The sequence below is a fragment of the Ranitomeya variabilis genome, chromosome 3, assembly GCF_051348905.1.
Source record: "Ranitomeya variabilis isolate aRanVar5 chromosome 3, aRanVar5.hap1, whole genome shotgun sequence".
NCBI lineage: Eukaryota > Metazoa > Chordata > Amphibia > Anura > Dendrobatidae > Ranitomeya > Ranitomeya variabilis.
In genome coordinates, this window is record NC_135234.1 from 755551294 (window position 1) to 755574462 (window position 23169).

The window sequence follows — 23169 nt, forward strand, 5'->3', positions numbered from 1 at the left end:
AAAGACGGCGAATGACGCAAAAAAGAATAATAATTCACTGGGAACGGTGTACTTCCTGACTTCACCTGTTGGCGTGCTGCAGGAGAACTGCACACTTGCTGCTAGGTTCCCTTACAGATCACAGCTGGTCCCTGCTCTTTGCTGACACCCTAGATAATAAAAAAACAAAACTTCATGGCTTTGGAGCACTTTGTTTTTTTTAATTGGGTAAGAAGTGATGGGGATCTGAGTTCTGACCACCAACAATCACATCGGCAACGTGCCAGGAGATCGTATGCGGCTTCAAATTTGACAAAGGGTGTAATTAACATTCCATGGAGGGTTTCCTCCATAACACATTGTCGTAGCCTCAGATTTATCCTCTACAGTCCTCCAGGGTGGGGATTAGAGTAGGATCTACATGACGGCAAACAGTGAGACAGGAACCCTCATGTCTCGGATGAACACGTCTGAGAATTCCACAAAGGGAGATCTCCATGCTGGCTGACTCCAAATAAAGGGTTGTATACAGGTGGAGTGGACTGCGGGCTGACCTGGCGGTGTGAGGATGGAGAGCGGCCGGTCAGGGCTCAGGAAGGCCGGTCACTAATACGTTCCTGCATACAGATGGGGGCGAGATCCGCACTCACCCCAATTGTATGATATTTTATTTTTATGATGAGCCACTAACGTTTGTAGTAAGGTTCCCTAGAATTCCCATCCAGGGCTTTAGGAGGTCACAAGAAATAATATAGGATTTTCTGGATGGTCACATTCCGAAACAGAAAAGCATGTGTTACTGGTCATTTGGGGGGTCACAGACATGTTTGCTGCTACATGATCCCAAATTATGGGATTTTTCAAGTTCTCAGTATCTCAGAATAAGAATTCTGGTGGTTGTAATTACACTGGTATTTACCATTGGTGGTGGTATTTGTAGTACTATCCTTGGTGGAAGTGGCGGTAACTAGTTGTATCACTGGTTTTAGCAGTGGTGGTATTGGCTTTAGTAGTTGTACTCCCATTTGCACCATCGTTTCGCGATATTACCGTAAATGTAGTACTAGTAAAATTCTGTGGTGGGCGTTCCTATTATCATTTTTTTTTTCCAGACCATCTACAAAGCAGTGTTTTACTGATCATACAGAACTGCATTTCTAAGTCCCCCAACGCTACATTCACACACAATTGGAATAAAAGGCACAATGAGTGTGGACCCCCAATGGTATATTTCCCCCCTGGGGAATACAACACAGGTTGAGAACCTAGGATCTACAAAAAATCCTGTACTTTGGCCTCCTGTAGTACTGGATGGGGACGTGTACTCTAGATATGTTCCCCCGGAGAGCACACGCCCTAGATCTTGCATTCTTGGTCTGTGAAGTCCTCCAGTTTGGCCTTCTGTAGTACTGGATGAGGACTCTTCCTGGAAATTGCTCTCACCATTCATTCATGTATTTGACCTGTGCGTCTTCTTGTCTTTCCCAGGCTTGCACGGAAATGGTGATGCCGTTCTGCTCTGATGGGGTCACTGACATGTTTGAGCCTCAGACTTGGAATTTTGAAGCTTTTTCGGAGGAGTGCTATAAACAATGGGGCATCAGGCCTCGTCCGGAATGGATCACATCCATGTACGGCGGGAGGAACATCAGTGCCGCGAGCAACATAATCTTCAGGTGTGTGTTGGGCTGTCTGTCATGTCCATCGCTTTGATGGGATGAATGAGGGATTAAAAGGTCGAACACTCTATTTTCAGTAGGATAAAGCTATTATGCTTTAAATATTAATACTACGAGGTATCACTAATATCACTAAGGCACGTGGCTCACCATGGCATATGCTTATTCTTCATAGAGCACAATGATGGCCAGTTTCTTTGCTCTGGGGTTGTCCAGATCTGCTCCCAAAAGGATAGAGGCCCAATGGTGGTCATAGACATTTGGTTTAGACCTCACTGATGAAATCACATGGCAGCTTGTATCAATCTCCTTCCACTGGGTTCCAGAACCCCAAAAGACCATCCATAAACGAAGACCAGGCTATCAACTAGAATCCCCATAGTGGTCCTGTGTTCTTCTGAGTAGAACATGTACCAGTGGTCCGACCCGATCTTTCCTCGCAGTCTGTGATGGTGTAGGGGCTAATGAGAATATCCTTGATGGTCAAGGAGAATGCATCCATAATGGGAAGGCTCCTGGTGGTCTGTGTTAGTGTTGAGGTCAAAATAAAGATCTTGATGGTCAAGATTAGTGAACTGATGGAGAAGATTCATTGAAGTCTGCAGTAGTGAAGGTGGTAATGAGCCACATCTCTGGCCTGTGGTAGTGTAGGAACATATGAGAAGATTCTCAGTGGTCAAGGATATTTAATTTTTTATAATGAGAAGATGCCTGGCTGTCTGGAGTGGTGTAGCCGGTAGTGAAGACATCATTGACCGTCTGCAGTAGAGTAGAAACTAACGAGAAGATCCCTAATAGTCAAGGATACTGAAATGATTAATGGAAAGGTGGTGGCCTGCAGTTATGTTGGGAGGGAAATATGGAAAATCCCTGCTGGTCATCACTAATGAAAGGGTTCGCATTAAGTCTTGGGGCTAACAATGCCATTTTTATTTTTACACTTGACGTGTACAAACTTACCTGGTGGTCTTCGGTAGTGTATGAGCTAATGAGAAGATTTCCAATGGTTAAGGATCATTCATTATATAATGAGAAAATCCCTGGTGGTCTAGGGTAGTGAAGGTGGTAATGGAAGCTTTTGATCCAAACTACTGATTCTACTGGTTCTTTCACTACCCTAGACCACCAGGGAAATATTCTGTTCTGTTATCAGGGATGCTCACAAGCCCCAACATTATTGCAGACCACCAAGGATGTGCTCATTTTAATCTTGACCACCAGGGATATATGCTGTGTGTGATGGGAGTATTAGTGGTTTGGATATGGCAGGATACATATACACAGCGTAACAGAGCCTATATCCCTGGTGGTCAAGGTTGGTGCAGATGATGGGCACATCCTTGGTGGTCTGCAAGGAGGCTCCCTGATGACAGCATAACAGAGCAATATATCCTTGGTAGTCTGGAGTAGTTCAGGTGGTATTGGGTGCATCATTAGTAGTCTGCAATAATAATGAGCGGATCCATGATGACTAAGGACATCGTAATAATTAATGGGGAGATCCCTGGTGGTCTGCAGTAATGAGGATTCCTAAATGGTCTGCACTAAAGAGCTACTAATTGCAATCGGAGCAAAATCTTTCACAGCCATTGAGTACTGGGGATTTTCCAATAAATCCTTGACCAGGAGTGATGTTCCTCTTGGGTCTTACACCACCCTTGCTTGACCATAAGGGATGTTCCTATTAAACCCTTCACCACCAGGGATCGTTGCCTCTTGCCCACGGCATAGACTGAGAGCCCATGTTGACTTTTCACTATTCGCAGAAACAAGAAGAAATTACTGAATATAAATTTTCTATAGTGGCCACAAGCTCAAAACTTATTACAGTTTTTGATTAATTATTTTACTTATTTTTGTACTTACAGCAATGGTGATCTGGACCCGTGGTCAGCAGGAGGCGTCAAGCAGAGTCTCAGTGACTCTCTGGTCGCCATCCTCATCACAGATGGTGCTCATCACTTGGACCTGCGCTCCAATAACACTTATGACCCCAAGTCTGTGATTCAGGCTCGGGCGTTGGAGGTGGCCTATATGAAGAAGTGGATAAAAGAGCACAGTCTGCAAGAAAATGGACTCTAATGGGTCTGTACCTCCTGTGGACCACCACTGATGCTTCTCAGGACCTGGATGGTAGAACTGTCCTTGACACCAGCTTATTTTTCCTGCATTTGTTGGATGTGGTAGGAAATGTATGCAGCATAACGGAGCGTATTTCCAGAGGGCAATAACGTTGGACCTTAAGGGCATCTTGGCACTTTTACCCTTTCCTTGAAATTAATACATTCCATGTACAGAACAGGACGTTGATCCAATACGGAGTCATTTGGCTTTTGACGACTCCTTCTCGGTGCCAAATTTGACTATCGGTAGAACACTGCACCTGCTCAACCCCAATCCCAACTTTCACTATGTTTGATCACCACAAGTCCCACAGTCTCAAGAGCCTCTATCTCCAGTATGGCTTCTTGGTGATACCTTGCTTGCAGATCATGACTGGTGCCATCTACGAAGCAACACTTCCCAATATTACTAATGGTCACCCATCCTGAACAAATTTTGTATTTCTTTAAAACTGGTTCTCTACCTAAATCTAACAGATGTCCTTTTTATTTTATGATCAATTTCACTTTCAGCTATGGTTTAATTTTTTTAATGCACCAAATTGATAAATTCTTTCCTACCTCAGGAACTTGCCGGCAGAGCCTACGCCAACTCTTATCTGGTGCATGTGGTTGGCTGGTTTTACAAAGGGTAGAATTTACATCTAAAGAAAAAGTTTTGAATCCATCACGAACAGATGGTGCCATTTTTGTAACATGACCATGTATGCATTTTTTTTTTTTTTTTTTTTTTTGCTTGATGGCTTTCTTTGTGAGATTACCAGGAATGGAAGTCACGCGATGTCTAAAATCTCTCTCCTGTAATGTTAGATCTCTGTGATTGGGGACTGGATCCCTTTTGCTGTTTTTCTGATTTTTGAATTTGAGGTTTACGTAATTGTGTTTGATACTGCAAAGCAATAAATCTGAAATTCACTTTGTTACTGATTTTTATGCTTTTGTCAGTTTATTTTTCCCTCTTTAACTTCCAAAGCCACTTTGCGGCTGTTTGGCAACCAACATATGCGGGGATTGCCTAACAAACAGCCGCAAGACATGCAGTAACGGGGGCTCAAACATATTATTCGAGCATGCTGAAGACCCTCAGTTAGCACCTGAGCATGCTCGGATCACATCTTACCCTAGCACGCGCGCTCATCACTAGTAATTATCACACATGCCCTGTTTGGGCATCATACATGGTGGTGGTTTACCTGGTTATTTGTCTGGTATATGATGGTGCACACGGTCCACATACGGCCGACACGCACGGCAATGGTTGTGCTGACGGCCCAGGAGCTGCACAGATTGCAGTGACATACTGTTGCCAGCAGGTGTCTCCCTAGATTTACTTCCCATAGAAGTCTGTTTCCTATTTACAAGGTTCAGATGCAGGATGGATCCTGGCTGCAGAAGTCCAACCCATCATCTGCTGCATCGAACATGGACTTGAGGAGGATGCACAGGGCAGCAAGAACTTTTTTTTTTCTTGGTGTTTAAAAAGACTTAAATACTTTTTTTTTTTTTTTTTTCTTTTTTTTTTTCTTTTGTTTATAGTGTGTGTCGTACTGTTCCAGAGATATGGATCTTATTTAGCGCTACTTTTTAGTCTTTTACAAGTGGGTGTGACTGACTCGGAGGGTAATTATGCAGATCAGCCTAAATCCACAACTCTGAGGATCCTGAGAGCCATGACCCCTTAGTAAAGAACATAATTGTCATTACATATAAAAAGACCCATAACTTCTGAAATTGTTGCAATTACATGTTTTGTTATACACTTTCCTTTTTGTCACAAAGGAAATGAAACAAAACTCATACACAACTCCCAAAATGGGCCACACTTAACTGTTGGCCCCCTCAACTTAATATTTGGTTGCGCGCCCTTTGGAATAAATAACTGCAATCAATCGCTTCCTATGACCATCCACAAGCTTCTTACACCTCTCAGCTGGAGTTTTGGACCGCTCTTCTTTTGCAAACTGCTCCAGGTCTCTCATATTTGAAGGCGCCTTCTCCTAACAGGAATTTTAAGATCTCTCCAGTCTCCACAGGTGATCAATGAGATTTAAGTCCGGGCTCATTGCTGCCACTTTTTGACTCTATTCCCATCCATTTCTGGGGGCTTCTTGAAGTTTGGGGTCATTGTCCTGCTGGAAGACCCATGACCTAGGATGTAAACCCAGCTTTCTGACACTGGGCACTAAATTGCGACCCAAAATCATTTTTGGGATCTTCAGATTTCATGACAGTCAAGGCACCCAGTGCCAGAGGCAGCAAAATAACCCCAACACATCTTTGAACCTCCACCATACTTGACTGTAGGCACTGTGTTATTTTCCTAAAGACCTCATTCCATTTTCGGCACACAGTAGAATGATGTGCATTGCCAAAAAGCTCTATCTTGGTCTCATCTGTCCCCAAGACAAACTGTAGTCTAGCTTTTTTATATCCGTGTCAGCAGTGGGGTCCTCCTGGGTCTCCTGCCATAGTGTTTAATTTAAGTCACATGTGGACTAATAGTTCATGCTGAAACTGATGCACCCTGAGCCTGCAGGACAGCTTGAAATTTTTTGGTACTTGATTGGGGCTCCTTATCCACTATCAGGACTATCCTGCACTACAAGCTTATCATAGGCACAAGGCTCTCTCATCTTCCCGAAACAACGCAGTTCCAACTCCTTGTTCAAAACCAACACACAAGCTGCAGAGGAGACAGGACTAATCCAAGTGCACACAAATCAGAGGGGAGCCTTGTCTCTGAAAGTCACAGTGTAATTCAGTTCTTAGCAAGGGCAATTTTTCTCTGCTGTCCACGTCAATTTAGCTACAGTGGTATGGGTTGTAATCTTATTGATTCTATTGCACACCCTGGACAAGGGAACATCAAGATCTCTGGAGACAGACTTGAACAAAAATTGTTGAAAAATATAAAAAATCTCAAGCTTACAAGTCCTCACAGCTCTTTCCTTTCTGTTCTCCATGCTTAGGGTCCCTTTCCACTTGCGAGAGAAAAAACGGTCCGTAATCTGGACCGAAAAAACGGATGTAACGTATGTGATTGTCATGCGAGTGCAATGCGATTTTTAATCGCATCATCTGTTTTTTGTAATCGCATCATCCGTATGACATCCGTATTACTGTCCGATTTGTACGCACCGGTGTCCTTTGAAAAGCCGGCAAATCAGTGCTGTGTACAGTAAAATCACACTGACAGGTTAGAATAGAATAGATATATACACATAGAATGTGTATATATACATATGTCAGTGAGACACCTATATATGTATATTTAATGCAGCGCTAGATAGCATTAAAGCCGCTAATTCAATTGCCGGCTTTTGCCCTCTCCTTCCCAAACCCGACAGGATATGAGACATGGTTTACATACAGTAAACCATCTCATATCCCTTCTTTTATTACATATTTCTCTTCACTAATGTAAGAAGTGTCTGTGGGTCAATTTGGGGGCTCTAACTATTAAATTAAAGGGTTAAATCGCGGGAAAAAATTGGCGTGGGCTCCCGCGCAATTTTCTCCGCCAGAGCGGTAAAGCCAGTGACTGACGGCAGATATTAATAGCCAGGAGAGGGTCCATGGTTATTGGGCCCCCTCCTGGCTACAAACATCTGCCCCCAGCCACCCCAGAAAAGGCACATCTGGAAGATGCGCCTATTCTGGCACTTGGCCACTCTCTTCCCACTCCCGTGTAGCGGTGGGATATGGGGTAATGAAGGGTTAATGTCACCTTGCTATTGTAAGGTGACATTAAGCCAGGTTAGTAATGGAGAGGCGTCAATTATGTCACCTATCCATTATTAATCCAATTGTATGAAAGGGTTAAAAAAAACCACACACACATGATTAAAAAGTATTTTAATGAAATAAACACACCGGTTGTTTTAATATTTTATTGCTCTCTCAATCCAGCTGAATACCCTCGCTTGACAAAATAATAAACCCACAATATACATACCGTATTTTTTGGCATATAAGACGCACTTTTTTCCCCCCAAAAAAAGGGTGGAAAATGGGGGGTGCGTCTTATATTCGCAATGCAGGCTTACCGTGGACCGTGGCGGCAGAGGTGCGGCGGCAGAGGTGTGGAGATGAGGAGGCGCAGTGAGCGGGGTCCCTTTCCCCGGTGAGGTGATGCAGCAGCCCGGTAATGCAGCAGAGCTGGGTGAATCCTGTTATCGGTGCGCGCGGCCATCTTCCTGAGGCCGCGCGTGCGCAGATGGAGGTCTCTGCTGCCCGGGGCTTCAGGAAAATGGCCGCGGGATGCCGTGCGTGCGCAGATGGGGATCGCAGCGGCCATTTTCCTGAAGCCGAGTTCGCATCTCGGCTTCAGGAAAATGGCCGCCGCGATCCCCATCGCGGCTATTTTCCTGAAGCCCCGGGCAGCAGAGACCTCCATCTGCGCACGCGCGGCCTCAGGAAGATGGCCGCGCGCACCGATAACAGGATTCACCCAGCTCTGCTGCATTACCTCACCGGGGAAAGGGACCCCGCTCACTGCGCCTCCTCATCTCCACACCTCTGCCACCGCGGTAACAACAGGATTCACCTGGCTCTGCTGCATTACCAGGCTGCTGCATCACCTCGCCGGGGAAAGGGACCCCTCTCACGCCATACCTCTCACTGTGCCTCCTCATCCCAGCACCTCTGTCGGTAACCACTGCTGCCACCCTCCCATGGACACCAGGCCGTGGCGTCGCCCACCTAAGCAGGAAGGGACCCTGCTCAGGTGCACGCCGTACCGCCTCACCCCACCTCTGCCGACACCATGCCTCCTGTGACCCTGCTCTGCCACCACCAGCCCACAGGTAAGCTACTGTAAATTCGGACAATAAGACGGACCCCCATCTTATAAAAAATCTTTTTTTCTGCAATTTTCACCCCAAATTTGGGGTGCGTCTTATGGTCCGGTGCATCTTATATGCCGAAAAATACGGTACCTTCTGATTAACTGTCACGTCCCACGAGGTAATCCATCTGAAGGGGTTAAAATATTTTACAGGCAGGAGCCCTGCTAATGCAGCTGTGCTCGTGTCTGTAAGCCCCGGTGAATGAAGGAAATGTAGGTCAATGACCTATAGTTACCTTCAGTCGCGGTGATGCGCCCCCTGGTGGATGTCCTCATATGACCTGGAGCGTGGGAAAAAGTTCCCAGGCTGCAGTTCATGAGGACATCCAGCAGGGGGCGCATCACCGCAACTGAAGGTAACTATAGGTCATTGACCTACATTTCCTTCATTCGCCGGGGCTTACAGACACGAGCACAGCTGCATTAGCAGGGCTCCTGCCTGTAAAATATTTTAACCCCTTCAGATGGATTACCTCGTGGGACGTGACAGTTAATCAGAAGGTATGTATATTGTGGGTTTATTATTTTGTCAAGTGAGGGTATTCAGCTGGATTGAGAGAGCAATAAAATATTAAAACAACCGGTGTGTTTATTTCATTAAAATACTTTTTAATCATGTGTGTTTTTTTTTTTTAACCCTTTCATACAATTGGATTAATAATGGATAGGTGACATAATTGACGCCTCTCCATTACTAACCTGGCTTAATGTCACCTTACAATAGCAAGGTGACATTAACCCTTCATTACCCCATATCCCACCGCTACACGGGAGTGGGAAGAGAGTGGCCAAGTGCCAGAATAGGCGCATCTTCCAGATGTGCCTTTTCTGGGGTGGCTGGGGGCAGATGTTTGTAGCCAGGGGGGCCAATAACCATGGACCCTCTCTAGGCTATTAATATCTGCCCTCAGTCACTGGCTTTACCGCTCTGGCGGAGAAAATTGTGCGGGAGCCCACGCCAATTTTTTCCGTGATTTAACCCTTTAATTTCATAGCTAGAGCCCCCAAATTTGACCCACAGACACTTCTTACATTAGTGAAGAGGAATATGTAATAAAAGAAGGGATATGAGATGGTTTACTGTGTGTAAACCATGTCTCATATCCTGTCGGGTTTGGGAAGGAGAGGGCAAAAGCCGGCAATTGAATTAGCGGCTTTAATGCTATCTAGCGCTGCATTAAATATAAATATGCATATATAGGTGTCTCACTGACATATATACTGTATGTATATATACCTATTCTATGTGTATATATCTACTCTATTCTAACCTGTCAGTGTGATTTTACTGTAAACCGCGCTGAATTACTGGCTTTTCAAAGGACACCGGTGCGTAAAAATCGGACAGAACACGCATGGTGCGAGTGCTGTGCGATTTTTTTTCTCGCACCCATTGACTTGCATTGGCGAGTCTCGTCCGAGAATCGCAGCAATACGCAGCATGCTGCGATTTTTTTCTCAGCCGATCCAGATTTTTTTCAGTCCGATTTCGGCTGAGAAAAAAATCGCAAATGAAAAGACACCTATTGAATAACATTGGTCCGAGTGCAATCCGATTTTTTTATCGGATTGCACTCGTCCGTTTTCCTTGCAAGTGGAAAGAGGCCCTTAGTGTGGCACACACAAGCAGACAATGCAAAGATTTTTTTTTCAACTTTTTATCTGGTTCTGGGTGTGATTTTCACATTGCCCACACCTGTTACTTGCCAAAGATGAGTTTGAACAAGCATCACATGCCTGGAAAAAAAAAAGATGTTTACCACAATTTTTGAAAGGTGACAACAATTTTATACAGGCCATTTTTGGGTTTTAGTGTGGAACTATGTCCAATTTGCTTCCCCCCCCCCCCCCCCCCCTTTCTTCTGTGTGTATTGGAATGACACAAAAACAAGCAAACAAAGGAAATAAACCAAAATGTATAACAAAAAATAATTGCAATAATTTTCTTGGAGAAATGCTTCATTTTCTGGAAATATTTCAAGAGTGCCAACAATTCCGGCCATGACTGTATGTCCCCTATCCTGCTAGTCAAGTCCACCATGCAGTATATAATGTGCCCTGTTTTAAAATACATTAAAAACAAAAAAATGCTACTCTCCTTCCCCGATGCCACGCCAGGTTCTCTTCTACAGTCGGCGCGGTAGCAGCTGACTTTGGCGTCCCAGTCACATCGGCCTCAGCTGCCGGCATCTAATTGGCTGGCTGTATGTATTGCAGCGCACGGACCTGGTAGGGTCCCTGCACCACAATACATTTCAGCTGACTGCATCCTCGGACGCACATCCAACTGAAATAGTCGCTGGTGCCTGTGATCACCTCCGGATCCCCGGTGCAGCTGCATCCGCGATATGTCCGCCCCTGCTGGTGTGCGAGGTTGTATGTGGCATCCACATTTATAAATACGAGAGTTTTATATGTGAAAACTTTACGGCAATCAACCAAGAAATAAGCAAAATGCTGCTCATTCATCGTGGATTATTTCTGCAGGAACACATCATTGTTTTATTAAGTGTTTTTGCCCAAATATTATCATTTTACTCCACATGTAGCAAAATATAGCGCAGATCACAAGTTGTGCAAAAATATGGCGACTTTGGCGGTCCTGGCCCGCTGCGCCAATATAGGCAGTGAATGGTCAGGTGGTGGTTATTCCAGCCCATCAAGTTCATGGATGTTATGCTACATTAGTGGCAATGCTTACTCTAGTCCTAGACTGGAGTACATTTCTGCCGGATAGCACTTATAGGGTTTCTTATTCATTGAGTGGTCTGCGCCTTTTCATGAATTGGGTGCCTCTTACCCCAGCGGCCTTATTCATTAAGACACTCCTACACAACACCAGCTTTAATGAATTAGGACCATTGTTCTCAGCAGCACATCTCCTGCTTACACCGAATGATGTGGTGCCGAGAACATATGTATGGGAACAGGATGATCTATTATTGCTCGTTCTACCCCCCATCACTCGTCATCCGCTTGTAGTTTTTCTGCAGTTCCGCACTAAACTACACCGTAACAATGTTCTCTGATTATTGCTGCACTTTTTTTTATGCCTTTTCACCCTCATTTGAGTTTTTGGTGAAGACACAGCAGAATTAAAATAAAAAATAAAAAAGCCCACACACACAAAAAACATAGTATTTACGCTACTTGTCAACATGTTGTAAATATCCAAGCAAAGTGGAGTTAAAAAAATTTTTTTTAATTTTTTTTAAGCTCAATATCAGAACTTTTCTGCACTATTAACCCCTTAACCCCCGGAAGTATTTTAATTTTTGCGTTTTCATGTTTCCCTTTCTTCCCATAACTTTTTTTATTTTTCCGTCAATATGGCCGTGTGAGGGCTTGATTTTTTGCGGGACGAGTTGTGCTTTTTAACGACACCATTGGTTTTACCATGTGAGGTACTAGAAAACAGGGAAAAAAAATTCCAAGTGCGGTGAGATTGCAAAAAAAGTGCAATCCCACACTTGTTTTTTGTTTGGCTTTTTTGCTAGGTTCACTAAATGCTAAAACTGACCTGCCATTATGATTCCCCAGGTCAGTACGAGTTCATAGACACCAAACATGTCTAGGTTCTTTTTTATCTAAGTGGTGGAAAAAAAAATCCAAAGTTTGTTTAAAAAAAAAAAAAAAGAAAAATTGTGCAATTTTCCGATACCCGTAGCGTCTCCATTTTTATATTGATAGATCGGGCGGTTCTGAACACGGCGATACCAAATATGTGTATGTACATGATTTTTTTTTTTTTTTAGTTATTTTATTTTGAATGGGGTGAAAGGGGGGTGATTTGAACTTTTAACATTTTTTTACTTTTGCCATGCTTCAATAGACTCCCATAGGAGACTAGAAGCTGCCACAACCCGATCGGCTCTGCTATATAGAGGCGATGATCAGATCACCTCTATGTAGCAGAATACTTCACTTGCTATGAGCGCCGACCACTGGGCGGCGCATGCAGGAAGCTGGCAGTGACAACCATAGAGGTCTCCAGGAGACCTTGAGTTGTCATGCCAACCCACCAGTGACCTGCGATCACATGATGGGGGTCAGTAATGGGCGGATTTCCGGCGCAGTTGCCTCAAGCGCTTGTTAAATGCCGTTGTTAGCGTTTGACAGCGGCATTTAACTGGTTTAATAGCAGCGGGTGGATCGCGATTCCACCCACGGCTGTTACGGGCACATGTCAGCTGTACAAAACAGCTGCCATGTGCTGGGAAAGATGGGGGCTCAGCGCCGGAGCCCACATCAAAGGGAGGGAGTCCGGCATCAGCGTAAATATACGCTCTGTTGCAAAAGGGGTTAAAGAAAAAAAGCATTAAAACACTGCTTCAAATCTGCACCAAAAACTGCTTTAAATAAGGGGGAAACACATAAAAGAAACACGTAATAATCAACTGCGTTGTGTGGTGCAGAAAAAAAGCAGTCGAAAAAGGGCAGCATTTACGCTGAGTGTGAACATGGCCTCATTGTTGCTTTTTACTTACTTTTTTATGTGTTTAATAGAGAAGAAAAATCAATCACTCAATTTTATTACGCTATATGCCAATCACCATACACAATCTGATCGCTGTGTTGTGTGGGTCGTTACGATTACAAGGACAGCAAATATGTCTGTTATTTGCTGATTTGTGATTTTATTTTTTATTTAGTGCATTAAAAATGTCATGTAATTTTTGATCTTAATTTTTTTTTTTTTTTAGTAATTTTATGGGAAGAAAAAAAACCTTTCCTTTTCCCTGTAGTAAACAGAGACTTAAAAATACACTGCTATATACAGATGTGTCTCCATGTATTAGGATCTGTCTTGGGGTTCATTGCAATGCAGCTGCAAGTATAGCGAATTCTCCCAGTCCCTGGATGTCACTGGATGCTGTGGCTCTTGGCTTTATCTGTTGCTTGTAATATTGTAGCTTGTGGGTTTGATTCCTGGGAGGATTTATATATGTAACATTTTTAGTAGTTTAATGGGAACAAAAAAATCTGACTTTTTCTTCACCTCTGGAATACTGGTACATAGAAACACAGTGCTATATACAATGTATCTCTATGTACCAGCATAGTGTTTCTGGGTTCACTACTTGCATTGTACGGTAGCTTCAAGTATACCAAATGCTCCTATGCTCATCAATATAGACTGTGGCTCATTTCTTTAGATACTGACTGTAAATAATGAGGTTGTGGGTTTGGTTTACAGAGGAGATCAGATCGCAAGAATATAATTGTTTATGTAAGTGAAGAGAGAAATCGGTCCAGTCCCCTGAAGACCAGTTATGTAGTGATGAAGATGCCGAGAAAAGGCATTGCATGGAGAGAGAACATAGTATTAGAAGTCGGGACAAAGCCTGAACGTGCCGGGATGGTCCTGCTGAATCGGGGACTGTCCTTCTGAAGCCGGGAAGGTCCTTCTGAAGCTGGGAAAGTCCTTCTGAAGCTGGGACGGTTGAGAGCTATGGTTCCTCTACTATGATTAACCATTTGCAGCAGTTAGACTCGTGTGCCGGCTGTATCACAGAGCTAGTACCAGTGTTAGATAGCGCCACTTCCATACACCAAGTGCACCCATCTTCTGTATAGGAATGGTGCATGTTTCCAGTTAATAAGCTTTGCATAGTGGCCCCATGCACCATAGGTCTGGTACTTGCCCGATGCACCAGGGGCTGACCTCGAATACATTTTTTTTTGTGCCTCCTTTACATTTTGCAGGTTCATTCCATAGTGTTACCTGCATGTGTGCACACTGACTGGCAGAGAAAGTGCGGGCTGGGAATCCAGCGCAATGCTGTATGGGAAATGTAGTTCAGGAAGCATTTTACTGGAAGCATACTACTGCTTTTATCACCTGTGTACTACTAAGGAAATCCTGAAAACATGACCTGTTGGGCAGGGGTGGCAAGGACAAGACTTTTCCCTGGTAGGATCCTCTACACCGTACAATGTCTACCTCTCCGTGGAGGTTCTGTTCTCTACATTCTTTCTGCCTTAATAAACCTCTTAACAGCAGGAGGGGCAAGAGCAATAACGTGCAGGGGCCGAGTCTCAGGAGTCACCGGCTGAGTCGCTGGGTCACACGGTAATTTATAGTGCGGGCCCAGCGCTGTTTGCTCATTATTTAGAGCGGCCTCCCTCTGTGGAGCTCGGCGTCCTGCTGATTATGTTATTAATTCCATCAGCAAACCGCGGGGCGTTGCTAAGAGGATGAAAGCGGGAGAAAAATACCAAAATAAAAAACAAAACCTCATCACGCTGGTCAGTAATTATTCCACCATTTCTGTTCCACAAGGTTTATACAGGAGTAGAAAATAATCATTTAATTTCCTCCTATAATTTGTTTTACTGGAAACCATAGACGGATATGTGTGAGATCAGTGGGCGATGGATAAATAATTTTTCTACAAAAGTGTGTTTCTTGCGCTGTTATTGCGTGTTTTTTTTTGTCATTTTGGTTTGTCATGTTGTAAATAAAGCTTTTTGTTTTTGATACTTCCTGGTATTTGGCTTTGACTAAGCTTGATTGATAGTCATGTGCGGATTGTATGCATTCTTAATTTACCTGCGGATTTTCCCGCATCTAATGCAATTCTATAGAGAAAATCTGCAGATAAAACTTTGCGTTCCCCCTCCGAGAGAAATTGACACATTACGGATTTAAAACGCGCACGGGGGCTACTTTATCCTGAATACAAAAAACCTTGTACTCTAGAGGGAAAATAAAAGGAATTTTTTTTCGTACTATAAAACTACTAAAAAATTATGAAGAACAATTATGACATTTTTGATGCAATTTTTTTTAGGAAAAAAATTATATATATATAAATAAAAATTTATGCATTTTCCCACTTATTTGAAACGTTTTCAGTGAGATGTGAAGCCGCGTTTTAATGCTTTTTGCAGAAATGCAGAAATCGGCAGCGCTGCAGACCAGTTGAGAGATTGATAGATAGATATGGAATAGACGATCTGGCCACCGCTCTGGAACCCTCCGTGGCACCAGGTCTCACACTCCATGAAGCTCAGGTGAAATTCCTGCTGGATGCAGATGACCTACTGCTGTTGTCACCAACTGAGAAAGAACTCCAGGACAACCTGAAAATCTTGGAGAAATTCAGCTCCATATGGGCGCTTCCGATCAACCCAAAGAAAACCAACATCGTGGTGTTCCAGAGGATAAAGGCAAGATCGGACCAGCATCCTTCATTTATTCTAAACATCTGCGCTCTTACAGGTAGACAAATACACCTACCTGAGCCTAGAGATTCACTAATCGGGAAGCTTCAAACAATCCCTAGAAACCCTGAAGGACAAGGCCGGCAAAACCTTCTATTCCTTCTGAAGGAAACTATCATCTGTATACACTAGTGAGGGTCTGGCTAAAAAACTTTGCTGCCGTCATCGTTCCAAACCTCCTGTACGGCAGTGAAGTCTGGGGCCCTCACTCATACCCAGACTGGTCAAGGTGGGATTCCAGCCCAACAGAAATATTCCACCTGGAATTCTGTAAGCACCTTCTCAGGTCCATCGGAGCACCACCAACAGTGCCTGTCGGGCTGAGCTGGGCAGATTCCTTCTACACTTAGCAGTTCTGAAGAGGGTGTTGACATTGCAGGCTCACCTACATACTCGTAGTAGCAATCCAAGTTCCCACCACTCTAAAGCCTTGTTACATGTAGGTGGTCCACATGAGCCACCCAAACCCAACCGGACCAAAACACCAATCACAGCACCCTGACAAAAGCCAGAAACAGGAAGATGGTAGAGGAGGGACAGGAGAGGTATGACCATGACTGGAGCAACGATATCATCACCTCACAGAAACTGACCATGTACCAGAGTCTACAGAAAGACTACATACTGGCCCCATATCTGGAGAAACTCCCAGACCCCAGAGACAACCAGATCCTGAGCCGGTATAGGTTCAGTGTCCACAATCTGGCCATTGACTCCAGATGGCACAGAAAGAGCAACAAGCCCAAGGAGGACAGACTGGGCCTACATTGTGACCTGGAGGCCCTGGAGGAGGAGACCCACTTCCTGCTACACTGCGCTAAGTACTCAGCAGTGAGGGACACTCACTTCAAGAGACTCTCCGATCTCTTCTCGATTCTCTTCTCTTCTCAGCTCCATGAAGAAAGGAATAGAAAACATTTATCTTGCCGGGGTAAAGAAGAGTGTGCGGTGGATATAGCAGTGCAGTATGTGAGTGTGGGGGAGAGAGCAGCTAAGTATGTGAGTGGGGGAGAGAGCAGTGCAATATGTGAGTGCGGAGAAGAGAGCAGCAAAGTATGTGGGTGCGGTGGAGAGAGCAGCACAGTATGTGAGCACGGAGGAGAGAGCAGCGCAGTATGAGTGCGGTGGAGAGAGCAGCACAGTATGTGAGCACGGAGGAGAGAGCAGCGCAGTATATGAGTGCGGTGGAGAGAGCAGCACAGTATGTGAGCACGGAGGAGAGAGCAGCGCAGTATATGAGTGCGGGGGAGAGAGCAGCACAGTATGATAATCTGGGGGAGAGAGCAGCAGTGTGAGCGCTGGGAAGAAAGCAATGCAGTATGAGAGTTCGGGGGAGAGAGCAGCACAGTATATGCGTACAGCGGAGAGAGCAGCACAGTATGTAAGCGTGGGGGTGAGCAGCACAGTGTGTGAGCGGCGGAGGAGAGCAGTGCAGTATGTGGGCACAGGGGAGAGAGCAGCGCAGTATGTAAGCGCCGGAGAGAGAGCAGCGCAGTATGTGAGCACGGCCATAGGCTGCGAGAAAGAGAACTATGATCTGCCCTGGACTTCCATAGCCCCCACCCTGGATGTGCCCCATCCATCGTTCCTACAGTCCCTATTCCCTACTGTACACGTGCTTTGGCAAAACAAATATTTATTTAGTGCTGCCAATAAAGCTTCTTTGAGTTAAGGCCCCGTCTCACTAAGCGATTTACCAACGATCACGACCAGCGATACGACCTGGCCGTGATCGTTGGTAAGTCGCTGTGTGGTCGCTGGGGAGCTGTCACACAGACCGCTCTCCCCAGCGACCAACGATCAGGGGAACGACTTCGGCATCGTTGAAACTGTCTTCAACGATGCCGAAGTCCCCCTGCAGCACCCGGGTAACCAGGGTAAACATCGGGTTACTAAGTGCAGGGCCGCGCTTAGTAACCCGATGTTTACCCTGGTTACCAAAAAAAACAAACACTACATACTCGCCTTTCGGTGTCCAGGTCCCTTGCCGTCTGCTTCCTGCTCTGACAGTGCCGGCCGTACACTGAGAGCAGAGCGCAGCGGTGACGTCACTGCTGTGCTCTCACTTCTCACTGTACGGCCGGCAGTCAGTGAGAGCAGGAAGCAGACGGCAAGGGACCTGACGGACATCAGAAGGCGAGTATGTACTGTTTGTTTTTTTTACATTTACGCTGGTAACCAGGGTAAACATCGGGTTACTAAGCGCGGCCCTGCGCTTAGTAACCCGATGTTTACCCTGGTTACCAGTGAAGACATCGCTGGATCGGTGTCACACACACCGATTCAGCAATGTCAGCGGGGCCTCAACGACCAAAAAAAGGTCCAGGCCATTCCGACACGACCAGCGATCTCGCAGCAGGGGCCTGATCGCTGGTACGTGTCACACATAGCGAGATCGCTATGGAGGTCGCTGTTGCGTCACAAAACTTGTGACTCAGCAGCGATCTCGCTAGCGATCTCGCTATGTGAGACGGGGCCTTTAGATAGATAATAGATAGATAATAGATAATAGATGATAGATCGATAATGGATAATAGATAGATGATAGATAGATATAGATGATAGATAGATAATAGATGATATACAGATAGATAATAGATAGATGATAGATAGATAATAGATAGATAATAGATAGATAAATAATAGATATATAATAGATAGATGATAGATAGATGATAGATAGATGATAGAAAAAGAAAATACAGCAGCACTCTATAGGAGCCAAGATATATGTAAACACTGAAAAGATTGAATCTAAACTGTATTATTCAGTAAGATGAACTTACAAAAATGAAGGTTCTTAGCGCATAAATTGGCCAATTCATGTATGCCCATCAACCGTGGCAAGGTGACCTCCCTCTGAGGGGTCCCTGTTCTTCTGTACATACCTCTCTTGAGCTATTAGCCTACAGTTAAATGGACAAAATATGTCTCTCACGGGCCATGAGCCTACAATTCAATAGATAGATAATAGATAGATAATAGATAAATAATAGATAATAGATAGATACAGTACAGACCAAAAGTTTGGACACACCTTCTCATTTAAATATTTTTCTATATTTTCATGACTAAGAAAATTGTACATTCACACTGAAGGCATCAAAACTATGAATTAACACATGTGGAATCATATACTTAACAAAAAAGTGTGAAACAACTGAAAATATGTCTTATATTCTAGGTTCTTCAAAGTAGCCACCTTTTGCCTTGATGACTGCTTTGCACACTCTTGGCATTCTCTTGATGAGCTTCAAGAGGTAGTCACCGGGAATGGTTTTCACTTCACAGGTGTGCCCTGTCAGGTTTAATAAGTGGGATTTCTTGCCTTATAAATGGGGTTGAGACCATTAGTTGTGTTGTGCAGAAGTCTGGTGGATACACAGCTGATAGTCCTACTGAATAGACTGTTAGAATTTGTATTATGGCAAGAAAAAAGCAGCTAAGTAAAGAAAAACGAGTGGCCATCATTACTTTAAGAAATGAAGGTCAGTCAGTCTGAAAAATTGGGCAAACTTTGAAAGTGCCCCCAAGTGCAGTGGCAAAAACCATCAAGCGCTACAAAGAAACTGGCTGACATGAGGACCGCCCCAGGAAAGGAAGACCAAGAGTCACCTCTGCTTCTGAGGATAAGTTTATCCGAGTCAGCAGCCTCAGAAATCGCAGGTTAACAGCAGCTCAGATTAGAGACCAGGTCAATGTCACACAGAGTTCTAGCAGCAGACACATCTCTACAACAACTGTTAAGAGGAGACTTTGTGCAGCAGACCTTCATGGTAAAATAGCTGCTAGGAAACCACTGCTAAGGACAGGCAACACGCAGAAGAGACTTGTTTGGGCTAAAGAACACAAGGAATGGACATTAGACCAGTGGAAACCTGTGCTTTGGTCTGATGAGTCCAAATTTGAGATCTTTGGTTCCAACCACCGTGTCTTTGTACGACGCAGAAAAGGTGAACGGATGGAATCTACATGCCTGGTTCCCACCGTGAAGCATGGAGGAGGAGGTGTGATGGTGTGGGGGTGCTCTGCTGGTGACACTGTTGGAGATTTATTCAGAATTGAAGGCATACTGAACCAGCATGGCTACCACAGCATCTTGCAGCGGCATGCTACTCCATCCGGTTTGCGTTTAGTTGGACCATCATTTATTTTTCAACAGGACAATGACCCCAAACACACCTCCAGGCTGTGTAAGGGCTATTTGACCAAGAAGGAGAGTGATGGGGTGCTACGCCAGATGACCTGGCCTTCACAGTCACCAGACCTGAACCCAATCAAGATGGTTTGGGGTGAGCTGGACCGCAGAGTGAAGGCAAAAGGGCCAACAAGTGCTAAGCATCTTTGGGAACTCCTTCAAGATTGTTGGAAGACCATTCCCGGTGACTACCTCTTGAAGCTCATCAAGAGAATGCCAAGAGTGTGCAAAGCAGTCATCAAAGCAAAAGGTGGCTACTTTGAAGAACCTAGAATATAAGACATAATTTCAGTTGTTTCACACTTTTTTGTTAAGTATATAATTCCACATGTGGTAATTCATAGTTTTGATGCCTTCAGTGTGAATGTACAATTTTCATATTCATGAAAATACAGAAAAATCTTTAAATGAGAAGGTGTGTCCAAACTTTTGGTCTGTACTGTAGATAGATAATAGATGGATAATAGATAGATAATAGATAAATAGATAGATAATAGATAGATAGATGATAGAAATATAATAGATAATAGATAGATGATAAATAGATAGATAGATAATAGATAGATAACAGATAAATAGTAGATAGATAATAGAAGATAGATAATCGATAGATAATAGATAGATAGATAATAGATACATAATAATCAGATAGATGGATGATAGATAATAGAGAGATAATACACTGCTCAAAAAAATAAAGGGAACACTTAAACAACAGAATATAACTCAAAGTAAGTCAAACTTCTGTGAAATCAAACTGTCCACTTAGGAAGCAACACTGATGGACAATCAATTTCACATGCTGTTGTGCAAATTGAATAGACGACAGATGGAAATTATTGGCAATTATCAAGACACACTGAATAAAGGAGTGGTTCTGCAGGTGGGGACCACAGACCACATCTCAGTACCAATGCTTTCTGGCTGATGTTTTGGTCACTTTTGGATGTTGGTTGTGCTTTCACACTCGTGGTAACATGTGACGGACTCTACAACCCACACAAGTGGCTCAGATAATGCAGCTCATCCAGGATGGCACATCAATGCGAGCTGTGGCAAGAAGGTTTGCTGTGTCTGTCAATGTAGGGTCCAGAGGCTGGAGGCGCTACCAGGAGACAGGCCAGTACACCAGGAGATGTGGAGGGGGCTGTAGGAGGGCAACAACCCAGCAGCAGGACCGTTACCTCAGCCTTTGTGCAAGGAGAAACTGGAGCACTGCAAGAGCTCTGCAAAATGACCTCCAGCAGGTCACAAATGTGCATGTGTCTGCACAAACGGTTAGAAACCGACTCCATCAGGATGGTCTGAGGGCCTGACGTCCACAGATGGGGGTTGTGCTCACAGCCCAACACCGTGCAGGATGCTTGACATTTGCCACAGAACACCAGGATTGGCAAATTCACCACTGGCGCCCTGTGCTCTTCACAGATGAAAGCAGGTTCACACTGAGCACATGTGACAGACGTGACAGAGTCTGGAGACACCGTGGAGAGCGATCTGCTGCCTGCAACATCCTTCAGCATGACCGGTTTGGCAGTGGGTCAGTAATGGTGTGGGGTGGCATTTCTTCGGAGGGCCGCACAGCCTTCCATGTGCTCTCCAGAGGTAGCCTGACTGCCATTAGGTACCGAGATGAGATCCTCGGACCCCTTGTGAGACCATATGCTGATGCGGTTGGCCCTGGGTTCCTCCTAATGCAGGACAATGCCAGACCTCATGTGGCTGGAGTGTGTCAGCAGTTCCTGCAAGATGAAGGCATTGAAGCTATGGACTGGCCCGCCCGTTCCCCAGACCTGAATCCGATTGAACACATCTGGGACATCATGTCTCGCTCCATCCATCAACGTAACGTTGCACCACAGACTGTCCAGTAGTTGGTGGATGCTTTAGTCCAGGTCTGGGAGGAGATCCCACAGAAGACCAACTGCCACCTCATCAGGAGCATGCCCAGGCATTGTAGGGAGGTCATACAGGCACGTGGAGGCCACACACTCTACTGAGCATCATTTCCTTGTCTTGAGGCATTTCCACTGAAGTTAGATCAACCTGTAACTTCATTTTCCACTTTGATTTTGAGCATCATTCCAACTCCAGACCTCCGTGGGATATTAGTTGTGATTTACATTGATCATTTTTAGGTTTCATTGTTCTCAACACATTCCACTGTGTCATGAATAAAGATTTACAACTGGAATATTTCATTCAGTGATACCTAGGATGTGGGATTTTAGATAGATAATACAGTAGATAGATAATAGATGGATAATAGATAGATGTTCATCCAGTTCCTCATGCTTCGTACACTGACAATGGAGCGGATCAGGAGATGTCAGGTTAGTCACCACAGGGTCTATGGGACGCTTTGGACGCAATAATGACTCCGTGTGTCTGACAACCAGTGACGTCACCCTGTGTACTTGGTGTTGGCGCTTGTACAATGGTGCCATGTGTTAGAGAGTGTTATACAGACATGATTGCTAGGACAGCATAATAACAGGATCAGCGGAGGACGTGCGTCTCCTTTGTTTGGCGCCACAGATGTGTCCCATGATCTCGCCCAGATTCCAGTGAAAATATAAAGGTTGTTTTATCGGGTTTCGCCAAGTGTCTGATACAAATGCAAATGAGCCACAAGTGGTGAGAGCTGTTTGCTGGGAGCCGCCGTCGTATGGCTGATGGCAGAGCCGGCTGTAGTCTGTAAATGGGAATCTGTCTGCAGAAGTAAGCATTGGCTTTTCTACTATTCATCCTGAGCCTTCTGGTTCATGAACAGAATGCCAGCGACAGTGTAGACTGACACCCGTACAGGGCTCTTAAAAAAAGCCTACTGTGACCAAATCAAGCTGACAATGTGAACCTTGGTTGTGTCCCATGGGCTCACCGCCAGCGCCGTACACTATGCATAAATCAATCATACAAGTTTAGGGTATTGTCTTCCAGTTTGTGGCACGGTCCAGTGAAAGACATGGATTACTGATGAGTCTGAAAGAAACAAGGCTGTGACAATCTCAGTTTCTTTTACATAAGTAGGACAAGGTTGTCACACTTCAATCATTTCGAAGACTTTTAAAGGGGTTGTATGGGATAGAGAAAAATAACGGTTTCTCTCTTCCAAAA

At 44.6% G+C, this 23169-nt stretch overlaps 1 protein-coding gene across 2 annotated transcripts in view; it reads left to right on the forward strand.

Annotated features, from left to right (window-relative positions):
- Window positions 1–4708, forward strand: part of PRCP (prolylcarboxypeptidase) — a 109807-nt gene extending 105099 nt beyond the window's left edge. For both annotated transcript variants that reach the window (XM_077298660.1, XM_077298661.1), the window contains exons 8-9: window positions 1468–1655; window positions 3527–4708. In XM_077298660.1, the coding sequence (XP_077154775.1) occupies window positions 1468–1655; window positions 3527–3740 (402 nt within the window). In that variant the 3' untranslated portion in view covers window positions 3741–4708. The remainder of the gene's footprint in view (window positions 1–1467; window positions 1656–3526) is intronic.
- Window positions 4709–23169: the final 18461 nt, after the last annotated feature.